Here is a 15461-nt window from a genome sequence, read left to right as displayed (position 1 = left end):
TCATAAAAGTTATCGGATATACACACACACACACATTATATATATATATATATATATATATATATATATATATATGTGTGTGTGTGTGTGTGTGTGTGTGTGTGTGTGTATTAATTTCCTGTGCTTGGGATTGTGTTTTTTTTTTGTTTGTTTTTTTGTCTCGGGCTTTGACTTGTGGGGTTACGTCTTATGCTTGGATTTGAGGCGATTTGTCTCTTGCTTGGTTGAGCCCTAAGGTCATCTGCTCGTATGTTCAGATTTGGGCTCCACTCTTTAATGTATAGTGCTTCTAAAATTGGGAGGCGTCTGTCATCTGTACATGTTTCCAAAATCTCGGAGTTTTCTTTGAGGATGCTTCTTTCTAGCGATGTGCCATGGACTTCTCATTATTTTTAGGGGCTCCTTATGTCAGATGATATGAAAGGCGGCGGCACAATCCCAAGCACAGGACATTTTGTCACAACACGAAGTCAGATACTTCCCCTAGCACGTGACATTTCATCACTGCCTGAGTTACCAGGTAACCTCTTCCAATGACGAGGAAGCATAGAAATTTAAGTAAAGTAAAATAATTAAACATGACACTGGAATAATTCTTATCCTGACCAGAAAGAACATTCCTAAGAGGTACTGAAGAAGGGTCTTGAACCTGAAATCGTGATATAGCAAACATGACCACCTACAGGGAAGTCATAAACCTCCTTTCAAATGAATACGAGTCCATGGTAAGACATATGGAAAATGCAAAATAAATAAATAAATAAATAAATGCACAATTATCCATCATTCTTAATGAAATATATATATATATATATATATATATATATATATATAGAAACAAAAATAAATATATATATAAAGAATAAAATTAGAAATTTCTCTCTCTAGTTCACACTAGCGGTGTGAACCGCGCGGAAACCGTGGCGGTACCGCATTTTCAAGGAAAAACTGTGCGGTTGTGTGCGAACGCCTCCACTGCACATTGCAATTGAACCGCGGCGGTTGAAACCGCTAGTGTGAACAGAGCCTTATGAACATAAGAACATAAGAATGAAGGAGACTGCAAGAGACCGTAAGGCCTACACTACGCAGCTCCGTATCCATCACCACCTGTCATCCCCATCCATAAAGTTGTCTAATCGTTTCTTACAACAACTTATAGTTTTAGCGCTTACTACATGGTTACTAAGTCTATTGCATTCGTCGACCACCCTGTTAGTAAACCAATTCTTGCATATTTCCTTCTTAAATCTAGTATTTGTCCAGTTTAAAACCATCACTGCGAGTCCTGCCCTGTTGTTTTATTATGATGACCTTGTTTGCATCACCCTTGTTATAGCCTTTGATCCACTTGAACACCTCTATTACATCACCCCGCACTGCGTCTTTCCAGAGAGTGTAAGTTAAGGTGCCTCTCTTCGTAAGGCAAATTTCTGAGTTCATGTATCATTTTGGTCATTTTTCTCTGTACTGATTCTAGTGAACTGATGTCCATTCTATAGAACGGAGACCAAAAATGTACCGCATAGTCAAGGATGGGTCTAACTATCGCTAGAGTTTGATAATTACCTCTGCACTTCTATTTGTTACTGTCCTGGCAATGAAACCTAATGCTTTGTTTGCTTTATTTCTGGCGCTAATGCGCTGTTTCCTGGTTTTAAGGTCCGGACTCACTAGAACTCCCAAGTCTCTCTCGCACTCAGTTTTCTCTAAAAGCGTGTTATCTAAGCTGTATCTATTTTCGGGATTGTGTAGCCCTACGTTTAACACGCTACATTTAGAGATATTGAAGTTCATTTGCCATTTCACCGACCATGTGAACAATTTGTTAAGATCATCCTGCAGAATCTCTGCGTCGTCTCCTGACCTAATTTGGCGTCCTATTTTAGTGTCGTCCGCAAACTTACTAACATCACTATTTATCCCATCGTCTAAGTCGTTTATGTACATAATGAACAACAAGGGACCCAAAACCGAGCCCTGGGGGACCCCACTAGTAACATTGCCCCACCTAGATTTTACTCCATTTATGGTGACCCGCTGTTTTCTGTTACTAATCCAAGCTCTAATCCATTCTAACACTTTTCCTCCTATGCCATGCGCTTTGATTTTATTTAGTAGTCTCTGGTGTGGCACCTTGTCGAACGCTTTGCTAAAGTCAAGGTAAATAACATCGTAATTATCATTGTTATCTGACGCCTTATATACTTTAGTGTAAAAGGATAGAAGATTAGTCACACATGACTTACCCTTGGAGAAACCATGCTGTGAATCGCGAATTATGTCTTTCGATATGTTCTCTGAATTTATTTACTATTACTGATTCAAGCATTTTTCCTATAACCGATGTCAAACTGATTGGCCTGTAGTTGCATATAGACGATCTATCTCCCTTCTTAAAAACAGGAGCAACGTTTGCCTGCCTCCAAGCAATAGGCACAAAACCAGTGTCTACCGATTTATTGAATATTTCAGTTAACTAGTCGCAGATTTCAAATTTACATTCCTTAAGCACTCTTGAAAAAATTTCGTCTGGTCTCGGGGATTTTGTAGCTTTAAGTCTTTCAATATTCTTGACTACTTTTTATTTACTGATGCTAATATTAGACTACTCTCTTCATCCCTTCTGAAAATCGGATTGCAGTCAGGTACTTTATCTAACATCTCATAAATAAACACCGAAAGAAAATAATTGGTAAATTCCTCATTCATTTTTCCTCCGATTCTATAATGACATTTTCATCGTTTTTAATTGGTCCTATTCTTTCTTTGTTTTTTGTTCTATAGAGATGAAAGACACCCTTTGAGTTGGATCTTGCTTCACTGGCAACCTTAATTTCATAATTACGTTTCGCTGTACGTGTATTCTTTTTAACCAGCTTTGCCATTTCGTTATATCTTGATCTAAGGTGTGTTTCCCCGTTTTTTATTTTAACGTAAAGTCCTCTTTTCATTCCGATTTCATGTTTCAATCTGTCCGTCATCCATTTGGGAGTATTCCATCATGCATTTGGGAGTATTTCCGTCATCCATTTGGATGGATCTGCAAAACTAGTTCCAGCTCGTTAGGAACATGATTACAAAGGATTACAAAGGAGGAGCATGCCGACAGAAGACCTTTTGGTACATAACTAGGTCGGACGTGAATATATAATGATAAATAGATAAACAAATTATAGATAAATAATATTGATAACTAGCCCCCATCTCCCCGTCACAACCCCACACCCATCATCCTGAAACTCCTCCCCCGGAGGAAGGGGGGAAGGGGGAAGGGGGGAGAGTTCCCCTCAGATAAGGACACACTCCTTCAGAGACATCAAAGGAACACTGTTATTAGATTGATGACGTAATCATCGGGGCGTCACATGGGGACACATTCGCAAACATTTACTACTTTGAGGACAACATTCTTCTGGAGAAGACCACCCGAGAGTACAGTGGGTATCGTGTCGGTCTCATAAGCGGGTGGTCGTAAGTTCGATTCCTGGGTGCCGCTGCGAGCTTGCTGCGTTGGTTCCCGACAGCCCTGGTCAGGCGGGGAGGCAACCCGATGTCGGTTTTAAAAATCCAGCTGTTTGCTGCCACTGACAGGGCTTTCCCTTACCAGGGGTTTCTCACTTCCCACATAGTGCTCGTTCATTTCTTGGAAGAGTTCTTCGTGAGGACCGAAGACGCTGAAACCCAACAACAGAAGACAGAAATCTTCAGAATTGATCCCTTTGTGCTGATGGCGTCATCGGAAGTGTGCTGGTCTCGCGTTCGCCTAGTTGTAGGTTCGAATCCCGCACAACTCTTCTTCGATTCCCACCAGTGATTATAGTTACCAGTCCCAATCATCCCCATAGGGCATACAGGGCAAAGGTGACGGCTTCGGCCATGGCCACTCAGAGGCTCCTGGTGTAGACTCCTCACTTTTTTTTTCTTAACCTTCTTTCGAACAGAAGAAGAATAAACCTTAACATCACTGCAGAGAGTGCGAGATTTGAACCTTGTTAACTAGCATCAAAACAACGAAACTGGTTTAATGCCCTGACGCCCTAAGTTAGGGATTCTTAATCTGGGTGTCTGGCTGGGGCTGGATTTGGGGTTTCCAGAGGGCGGGGGAACTTGAGACATTCTGGTTGAATCTGGTGATCTTTCGTCAAACTACAATTACAAAGATTCTTCAGCCTACGGGACACTGCTTTCTCTTAAACAACACAGATGAAATAAAAAATAAATATCTAACTCAGTCGGACAAAGAGACGAAGAGAGATAAAGAGACAGAGACGAAGACAGAGTGAGAGATAAAAAGATAGACGAAGAGAGAAGGGGGGACAGAGAGAGAGAGGGAGGGGGAGGGAGGCAGAAGTTGAGAATCACATTTCTGGGCAAGTTTCCAGATCGCTACAAGAGTAGAGCCCCCCTTCCCTCCCTCCTATGAGGGACCCGGGGCATTCCAGCGTAGGCCTAGAGTACAAAAGAACTGGAAACTGGAAGCAACATCCATCGGGAAAACTCATCGCGCAAAACAAACACTTGTGAACAATGACTACAGGAACTCTTGCCTAAAACTCAAACAAGGACTTACTCCCTAACCAGGATATCGCTGCAGCAAACTCGATTCTTCTTTTTCCTGTTATGAGCAAATGCCACTCACTTGCTTGTGAAACAGGAGGTGTGGGTGAAAGAAGAGATCTGGAGCGGAGGGGGAAGGGAGAAAGGAGGAGAAAGGACGAGGGCAAAGAAACGGTGGCGCAAGAAACGAGAGGGCACAGAGGAGAAAGATCCAAAAGTGTAAAGATGAGATATGTGGCCGTATATGCCTATTTCATTTTTATCTATTTTCTTTATATATTTATTTACTATTATTATCATTATCATTATTGTTATTATTATTATTACATAAAAAGTGCCATCCTCTCCATTTCTGAGCGACAGAATATATTAACCTTTTCCTATTCATTATGTCCTTACGAGGCGAAACATTCCAGTGGATTTACACATATGTAATGTATATATGTGAATATGTGTGTGCTGATGAACAAGTATAACTTCAGTAAAGCATTTTGAGATTTCAAACGACATTGACGATATGATTTTTGGAGATGTGAATTATATTACACGCTTTGATTTAATACATGTGTACGTGTGCGTGTGTGTGTGTGTTTACTTCTCAATAAAGAATACAGCAATATCTGCATTTATTATATCCTTAAAGTTGGTCTCAAAGTTGAGGTGGTGAGAAGCCTACGCCAGGAGGCGCTGAGTAGCTGCGGCCGAAGCCGTCACATTGGCCCTATTATGCGTTTATAGGGAACTATTGGGGCAGGTAATGCATAGTTACTGCTGGATATCGAAGAGGATTGCGGGATTCGAACCCACAACCGAGCGAATGAGAGAGCAGCACGTTTCCGATTACCCGACCAGCGGGGATGGAACGTACGTGAACAGCGGTTCCGCGTCGTGTGAAGGGACAAATCGTCCCGGATGGACTAAACAGTTGATCTAACGTTCTCTACGTATCTCTTGATGTTATGTGGAGTGTTTATAGTTGAAAGTAATACTATTTACTCCTTTAGGAGTTCTGTACGTAGATGGAGTGACTCCAGACACTCCAGAGCGTGAAGGAGTAGTCTGCCTTGGATTTTCCGGTGACATAAATTGGCGTTGACGGCGTTGTCTATCTTCGTGCAGGCACATGACTCAACGTCTCTCAGATCTTGAGAATGCGTCAACAACAACGCGAAAGAAACACCTAAATTAACTATCAACGCCTATTTGCCAAAGACTTAGTTTCTCAAATCAAACAGACAAATATAGAGTACACACATGTGAGAATGAAACCTTCATTGCACAACGTTTCGCTAGTTAAAGTTTCTTTTGAGTATATAGACGCAGAATACGACCTCGAAGCCATTTATGAATCACGTGATGGATGAGGAAGGGATATTAAGACATCAAACACTATAGAACAAAACATAGTCATGTCCAATACTGCAACCCCCTTTGATCCATTTAATTCCTGTACTTAGAAAGACGTTAAGTGGCGCTCCGTGGGATGCCCTGTCCAAGCGTCCCTTTCCCATCCGTTCTGAGATGTATAGAAAGCTTAGATATCGCACTCCGCGTCTATGTACATGACAAAACTCCAGCGAACGAAATGTTGTACTTTTAATAAAGATGTCATCGTCACAGCCTATTCTGACTATTTTCCCGGCAATTGCTATTGCAAATCAAAGACAAATATCTCAACTGAAAAGTGAATCTAAAGCGGCCCATACACGATCAATTATATTGCGCAATTTCGTTGTCAATACTCTGAATTGACAATGAAATTGCGCAATATAATTAATCGTGTACGGGCCGCTTAAGGGGAACGAACGGAACTCGCCCGTAACGCAAACCTAAACAAACAGGAACACCTTTGATACACAAAACACGTATACACTACACATGGATACACGTAAACATACTAATACACGTGTTTGTTCTTGTATACGTTTGTTCCCTCCAACACGGGTAAGTATCCCCCCCCCCTCCAATAATGCGGTGGTCGCAAGCACCGTCCTTGCACGAATACAAGACGAGGAGGAAGGGTACGATCCCGCCACATGTGAAACAGAAGGCGCTCTGTCCAGTCCTGGGGAGATTTGAGGGCGCGTAACACCACTCCTCCTCCCTTCTAAGAGTGCAAGAGTGTTAGTGAAACACTACAATTTCGAATTTCATTCGAGTAGTGTAGAGGTCCCAAATGATTGTTCCTTAAAGGTCCTCTAATCCATATTATATATATATATATATATATATATATATATATATATATATATACACACACAATCGGGAAAATGATGTATACATGAGAAAGCTGAGTTTTAATACAAAATAATCTGGAGTTAGAAAGATGGTTACTAGCGCAACTAGTCTCTGGAGTGGTGGGACTTTGTCTTTATATGACGGACTTATTGTGCTGTACTAAAATGCCTAACGTGTCTGTATGTTGTTGATGATGATAATGATGATAATATTAATATCAATAATATTAATAACATTAATAAATATTAATAATAATATATTATCAATAACATGATATTAATATCAATAATAATAATGATAACAATAATAAACGGTTTAGTAATTCAACAGCTATGCATAGGCACACTAACAATCTACAATTTGTTACAATTTTAGAGCTGGTTCGACATCGGCGTGTAGTGCCCGAGGGCGTTGATGTTGATCTTCCCCTTGTGATGACCACTCGCTGTGTCGATGACCGGGTGACCAGGACCTTACAAGTGAAGGTAAGGTCAGGTTTTTCGTTGGTGCGCGTTCGCTGCATATTGTTGTAGGCAGGAACCGGGAGATTCGACCTTACTAAGTCTAATTCCCTTGGGGATGTAGACTGAGAGGGATGGTGTCAGGTCAGTACGGAGGGTCAACACCGCCCCGCCCCCAGCGTGTTGGCCTGTGGTGATCACTATCTCACTTTCTCCACGCCGTTGGTTGCTTAGGTTGCTGGGTAACCGCACCCTCGTTTCAATTTGAATTGTTGGGACGGTGCAATGGAGGGCTTAACATTGTATCACTTAAGTCTAGTGAGGCGAGGTCATCAGGCTGACCTCAGGCTGCTGCTAAGAGCGATATTGTCTACGAGGACCACACACGTGCGTCCGAAACGCCTGTTGGAACTCGAGTGTTAATGGAATGGTGTGTGTTGTGGAATGCAAACTTCCTCAAAGATGTGTAGTTTCTTGTGACTATTGCAGTGTAAAGCAGTATAGGTTCATTGCCACGTTTGTAAATTATACTTTTCTTTCAATTTCTTCCCATTTTCGGATTCTTGAGTACTCATTAAGTCCCATGTTCTACTGTTCCTTGTTTCTCTCCATTTCCCCCATGCCGTATTCCTCATTTTTTTCTGTCTTGCAACTTCTGTTAAAGCAATCAATTTTTTCTAATTCTCCTCCCACTAACCCTTTTTTTGCAACTTTCCCCAAGCCTAAGTTGAAGAAGTTTAAAGATATTTCCCCTTTTTCTTTGTTCTCCGTTTTAAAATTATTTCTTATTTCTTCAAAGAATTTCCTCAAATCTGTAAAATTAGTCTTCTCAAAGTTTTATCGGTTTTGTTTATATACTTCATCTCACTACATCTCTCAAATGCATGTGTCCGGTGGGGCACATGCATTTTTGAACATCAGTTATATACAATTCATTGGTAAGCAGTAAATCCAATCTCGCTGGTGTGTCGTCTCCTCTAGATTTTGCCGTACCTTCAACCCACTGGGCCACTAAACATAGCATCACTCCAAGAATACTTACTTCCACTTCCTTCTCGTACCTCCCATTAGAACTTTATTCACATTTAGTTCAATTCTTTCCAACAAGAAAAGGATTGAGCAGTGACAATAGTGAAATCATACCCGATAAAAAATTTGTTGCTCAGCTTCGTTCCATGCCCTTGTCGTGGGTGGGAAGGATATATGATATCCCAAGTCTCATTTATTCTACTTATAAATTTCATATCTATTGCCTCGACGCTACCTTCACCCAGGCCGGGGAAGATACTGGGATACTATAGGCTCTTAATATACTGTTTGCGTGGTCGGAGAAGTGGTACATGAACTTCAACATTTCAAAGTGCAGCATGTTCAACGTAGGTTTACGCAATCCAGCAAACAGGTATGGCTTAGATAACCCCACATTAAGGAAAACAGAATATGGAAAGGACTTGTGGTTTTGAGTGTGGACCTTGAATCCAGGAAACAGTGCATTAGTGCCAGGAATAAGGCTAATCAGGTCATTAGGATTTATTGTTAGGACGGTTACAAGCAAAAGTGCAGAGATAATCATTAAACTCTTTTTGGCGATAATCAGACCCATCCTTGACTATGTGATACATTTCTGGTCTCCGTCCTATAGAATGGATATTAATTCACTAAAATCAGTACAGAGGAGAATGACCAAAATGATATAAGGGCTTAGAAATTTACCATATGAAGACCGGCTGAGGCATTTTAAGCTACACTCTCCTAAAAGATGAAGAGTGCGGGGGCGATCTAATAGAGGTATTCATATGGGTCAAGGGCTTTAACAAGGGTAACGTAGGCAAAGACGTCACATTGAGACAGCAGGACAGAACTCATAGTAATGGATTTAATTTGGAAAAATTTATGTTTAAGAAGGAAATAGGCAAAAACTGGTTTACCAACATTAGTCAACGAATGGAATAGACTTAGTAACCATCTAGTGAGCGCCGAAACTATTGGTTGTTCTTTATGGATAGGGATGACAAGTGGTAATAGACATGGAACTACCTAATGTAGACCTTATGGTCTCTTGCAATCTCCTCCGTTATCATGTTCTTATTCCTCATTGCTGTTATAACTTTCCTTTTGTCTTTTATATCCCATCTTCACAAAGTCTGCATTTACCAAATCCAAACTGGACATCAACATTATTAGCTAACTTGGTCTTGACTGGTTAATTTGCCTTCAAATGATCGTTTATTTCTAACTAGACCGATTCTAAATCACATTCTCATATTCTTTCTTTTGTTGTAGTATGACCTCTTTGAATATAACCTTTTCGTCCACTTTTATTGCCCCATCAACTACTTAATATTCAATATTCGATTTAACCTTAGTATCTCTACCTCTGGCTTTGTTTATCCTTATCTTTATCTCTCAAGTTGGTCAATTTCAGTTTTCTACTCGGCGTGGAGTCCCATATACTTTATGTAATAGATATTCTAAATATGTTGTCTTGGATTTATGAGAAAACCATTGTGCTCCTCATATTCTACACACATTGCTTATGTCCTCGGATAAATCCCTGATTTCCTATTGGCTAGTTTCCCCCCGTCATTTATGTTTCACTTCCTTCATACATAAATTTTCTTCAGTCTTTCTCTTCATATGATAAAAACTCTCACGGTCTTTTATAACTGGTTCCAAAAGGCGACTGACGTATCGCGATTATTTTTTCTAATCCTCTGGCTCTAACGTGTTTGCATTAAAAAAATAAAAAAATAAATAAAAAATCTTCCTAAATCTATTACAGTGGATCGCAACCCTTGTCATTATTGGGATTCAATTATTCAGTTATTTTCCTGCTACCATAATAGGTCCAATGGTATCCCACAACAACGAAATAGATCATTTTTTATAAGAGCACCTTTCCACCGCTGCCAATCGCCTTGTGTGTGTGTGTGTGTGTGTGTGTATTCACCTCGGATCTGCTGCAGCCTCTTTTCGAGACAGCCAGACACCACCCTACGGCAGTGAGCTCAGAGCTCATTATTAGCAGATCTCTGGGTAGGTCTGAGACCACTCACACTCCACACACCGGGAATGCAAGGTCACAACTCCTTGACTAACGTCCCGTACCTACTCGCTGCTAGGTGAACAGGGGCTACACGTGAAAGGAGACAAACCCAACTTGTCTCCGCCCGGCCGGGGAATCGAACCCCGGTTCTCCGGCTTGTGAGGCCAGTGCCTTACCAATCCGCCACGGGGCCGTGTGTGTGTGTGTGTGTGTGTGTGTGTGTGTGTGTGTGTGTGTGTGTGTGTGTGTGTGTGTGTGTGTGTGTGTGCGTGCGTTTGTGTGTACTTGTACGTGTGTGTGTAGCGATATGAACGGTATGTATATAATTGATAACCTACTCAGAACTGTCCTGTCAACAGTCGCCCTGACCAATCTACGGTATGCCAAACCCTTCTTCACTAAAATGCAGCCCATGACAAGATGGGCAAATCATTACGTGGTCTAGATGAGTGTCTAGATCACAACACACATTGATCCTAGCAACCATATATCTACTCACACCAAACTAGAAACTAGAAACGTATCAGCTGATCTGGAAATGTGCTAACAGTCTAGAGACCATCATCCTAGATGAGTTATTAGAAAAAAAAAAAAACAACGTTCGACTATGTACCACAACATCGTCTAAACGTCGGACTCTGGAAGAAAGAAGCCTGAACCGAGTGTGGCCCAATATTTCAGTCACCCTTGACAGAGGAGCAGGTGGCGCTCAACTCGAAGTAAACAACACCGAGGAGGACAAGGAGAAACACGAGGGCGCATGGCCTCAGTTCGAACCCATAACCCATGCGTCCGAGGATGAACGTATTCTGAATATATATATATATATATATATATATATATATATATATATATATATGTTAATTATTATCCTTGCAGTGATAAGGGTAGTTTGGCCGTATTGTAATATTAACAACGGCTTATACCTGTGCTACTTTAGTTTATGTTATTTTTTTTTTTTTTTTTTTTTTTGGGGGGGGGGAAGGGGCAATGACGGTAGTGATGAGGAGTTGGCAAGAGAAACTCACCTGGCTAGCTGTCATATCCTGCACGATGGGAATCCCGTTGGGGCCTCGATAGACCACCTGGCCCACCTGGCCCGTAAACCTGGGTTCGAGGATGACCACGGGGAGGGTGAGCGCCCGCTCGGGTCTCCTGACCACCTCCTCCGGAAGTCCCCCGACGAAGACCATCGAGTTCGTGGCTGGCGACCCGAACTCGCGGTCGACCGACTTGGTGATCTTGAAGTCGGTGAGGTCGTCGACGGTGAGGGTGGTCTTGTCGAAGATCCGGGAGACGCGGACTTTGTGCCAGCGGCCATCGTTCAGCCCTTGGCCCACGCTGACCATCCGGGCGCCCCCGCCCAGGTTGTAGCGCAGCCGGGCGGCGCCGTCCACGAGCTTGAGCTCGAAGAACTCGTAGGAACCGCCGTCGTCCGTGTACATCAGGAGCCCGTTCGGCTCCCGGGTCTTGAATTCGAGTTCGAGGGAGCCGTTGGGCCCGGGAGTCCACCTCGGGAACTGCGCGAAGGAGTTGTGTGATCCTTCGAGGATGAACCCGAAGGTGGGCCACAAGGGCACCAGGAGAGCTACCAGCGCCCCCAGCACCAGCTGCAGGCGGCGGCGTTGCCCCATGGCGGCGGTCACCTGCTGCAGGAGGAGGAGGGAAAGGGTTGGGAGGGAGAGGGGAGGGAGGGAGGGAGGCGAGGTGAGCTGTTACACACGCTCACAAATGCGTGAGAAAGATAATATCACTCGCTGTGCTCTTTTAACTATTTCTTATCCTTCTCTTTCCTGTATTCCTCTGTATCCTCCTCTTTCCTTCTTCTTCTTCTGTCTCCCTCCTCCTCGTCTATTACTTTTGCTTATCACTGCACTCCCTCGACTATCACCACCGCATTTTCACCATCAACCGTAGTAGGCACTCCTTTACCACAATCACCACCACCACCAACACTTCCCCCAACGACACCAGCACGAAAGGAGGAAGAATCACACACCACCACGATTGGCACCAACACCAACACGAACACCACCGCAACTCCTTCTCGGGCAGCGGTATCCCCCACCAACCAGCACCACCACCACCACCACTACACGGATCACCACCACCACCACCACCAACAGCCACTGGGGGAGGAGGAGGGGGGGACCACCACCACCACCACGCCCCTGGGACTGCTACCGGAGGGGTGGGGGGGGAGGAAAGGGAAGGAGGGCGCGACTACCACCACGAGGGGGGAGGAGGAGGAAGAGGGGGGGAAGACAGGATGTTGGGGAGAGAGGAAGAAAAGGGGGACGGTCTGATGGACTGGCGGGTCGGGGCTGCTGGAGAAGAGGCAGAACGCGAGAAGTAGAAGGAGGCTGCTGCCTTCCGACGCTGCCGCCTGAGACACACTGGCCGGGCCGCCTGGCTGCTGCCACACGAGCGAGCGTGCAATCGACTCGTCTCTCCAAATGCTAACCTCCTCCTCCTCACCTCCTCCTCCTCCTCTTCCTCCTCCCCTTCCGGCCTTCGCTCCCCTTCCACACTCACTCCATACCCCCACCTCCTCCTCCTGCCTCCCGACACCGCTCTCTCCTCTTGCTCTCTCTCCCTTTCTCACGCCACCTCCTCCTCCTCCTCCTCCTGTTCCATCGCGCAACCCAGCGTCTTAGTGAGAATGTAACACATCTACAGCCACCCCTCCCCCTCTTTCCCCCCCTCTCCAGCCCCCCCCCTTTCCCGATTTCCTTGGAGGCTTGAGTACCATAGGCTTCCTGCAGCCTAAAAAACAGCCCACCCCACCTCCCGACTCATCGTCACTTAGGAAATCCCAAAACTGAGAAATGAGAGAGAGAGAGAGAGAGAGAGAGAGAGAGAGAGAGAGAGAGAGAAAGAGACATGCCTCATTCCATGTGGATCAACCGGGCCACCTACAGTCCACACACACACACACAACCTACTCCCAACCCCATCCTTCCACACTCCACCCACTCCAGCGACTACCCATACCGACACTATAGCCCGTCCACTCCAACTCCATATTCCTCGAACACACACTCCTCATGTACATGCGTTCGTGATAAACCACATACACCACATATGATCATGTCCGCATAACACGCATCGCCAGGTCGACCACATGAACAACACAGTCGACCTTTTTGGCACAACTGAGTACACGGGTTCCCTCACCCCTCCCCCTCCCCGACCCCCACAGCGAAAAAGGTAAACAAAAGGAAATTATTCTACAAAGCCGGACCTCTCGCGTGATACTTGGCCCCTTAGAAGGACACGAACCTTGACCCAGTGAGCTATGGTGGCCCAAGGCATCACTAACCTACTAAGGCACCTCTTACCACGGCGCCGACTCCCAGCATTATTGCACCTCAGCATCACAAAGCATTACATATCATCGCTTTCGGAGCGTAGCGCGACGGTGCGTCATCGTGCATCTGGCATCCAGCGCAAGGCAGAGACACACGGATACAGAACCAACAGGACTGTCGTACACTTCATCGCCAACCACAAAATCTACTCGTCTACTCCCTTCCGCCACATCTACCAAAGGAAATAAAACACAACAGAAGAGAATGCATGCGTCACAGGCCTCTGACAGAAACACAACATCGATTATGGTCAAGTCCCCTGGTTATTGCGTCACGAATCTATCGTGCTTCTGGCAGTCTCCCCCCCTTCCAGCCCTCCCCTCGCCCTCCCCCCACCGCGACTGCGCAGTTGCGACCTTCCAGTCCAAAACTGCTTCAAGTAGCGAGTGTGAAGGCTGCCCTCGCAGCACAAGGCTGTGGCGGTGTGGAAAAACTGTGTATACCAGCTGTGTGTGTGTGTGTGTGTGTGTGTGTGTGTGTGTGTGTGTGTGTGTGTGTGTGTGTGTGTGTGTGTGTGTGTGTGTGTGTGTGTGTGTGTGTGATTCACCATGGTCTTGGATCACGTTTTGGACTCGTGATCGACAGCTATTTCCCTCCCGGAAGAGAGCTCACATATGACCGTTCTATGAGTGATACTGTGACCTTACACGCACACACACACACAACTCTCCGGTCACGAGAGTTGGAGTAACGGCTCAAAGTGCAGCGATACTGAAATTATTTCAGCCCTAGGCGGGATTCAAACCCGGACCGCCGTAATGGCAGGCAGGAACTTTACCACAGCGCCACGTGTATGTGTGTGTGTGTGTGTGTGTGTGTGTGTGTGTGTGTGTGTGTGTGTGTGTATTTCCCTGGTTTTATCATACGGGAAGGGGAGCTACCCATGTGGTGTCTCGTCTTTGTATCTCGCAATGTCTAGTTTCCGCTTAAATTCGTGTATGTGTATACATATATATATATATATTATTCACATATATAAATTCATATACATAAATTTATAATTATATATATATACAAATTTATATAATTATATATATAACTTTATATATACTTATATATGTAAATCTATATATATATATATATATATCTATATATATAAAACTATATATTTATATATATAAATCTATAATATATATATATATAAATCTATAATATATATACATATATATAAATCAATATATTCATATATATAAATCTATATTTATATAAATATATATATATTTATATATAAATCTATATATACATTATATATTTATATAAATCTATATATATATTTATATATAAATATATATATACATACATACATATACCAAGGCTTTTCCCCCTTACAAGGGCGGTAGCCAAAAAGAAAAAGGCGTAAAATCATTCCCACCCATTCCATCCCTGAATACACTCCACACCCCTCCACCCTGCCTCTTAGCACCTCCTGAATGACGGGTCATCCCTGCGCCTTGTCCACTGCCCTGGGTCAGAAGCAGTGTCGCAAGACACAGCACATCCACAGCAAGGCCGCTTCATTAAATCGGCGACCCCCCTCTCCAATAAATATTTATATATATAAATATTTATATATATATATAATATATTTATATATAAATCTATATTATACATATTTATATATAAATCTATATATATATATTTATATATAAATCTATATATATTTATATAAATCTATATATATATATTTATATAAATCTATATATATATATTTATATAAATCTATATATATATATATATATTTATATAAATATACATATATATTTATATAAATATAAATATATATAT

At 43.2% G+C, this 15461-nt stretch overlaps 1 protein-coding gene across 5 annotated transcripts in view; it reads right to left on the bottom strand.

Annotated features, from left to right (window-relative positions):
* Nrx-1 (Neurexin 1) overlaps positions 1-12853 on the bottom strand; it is a 994895-nt gene extending 982042 nt beyond the window's left edge. For 3 of the 5 annotated variants that reach the window (XM_076190376.1, XM_076190373.1, XM_076190375.1), the window contains exon 1: positions 11334-12851. In XM_076190376.1, the coding sequence (XP_076046491.1) occupies positions 11334-11939 (606 nt within the window). In that variant the 5' untranslated portion in view covers positions 11940-12851. Of the gene's footprint in view, positions 1-11333 lie in introns of all 5 variants that reach the window. The other 2 variants (XM_076190377.1, XM_076190372.1) reach the window with 2 other exon arrangements.
* Positions 12854-15461: the final 2608 nt, after the last annotated feature.

The sequence above is a fragment of the Oratosquilla oratoria genome, chromosome 9 (genome assembly GCF_046742065.1).
Source record: "Oratosquilla oratoria isolate Oo_2021 chromosome 9, ASM4674206v1, whole genome shotgun sequence".
Classification (NCBI taxonomy): Eukaryota; Metazoa; Arthropoda; class Malacostraca; order Stomatopoda; family Squillidae; genus Oratosquilla; species Oratosquilla oratoria.
The sequence above is the reverse complement of the archived record's forward strand: the minus strand, read 5'-3'. Positions and strand labels throughout refer to the sequence as shown.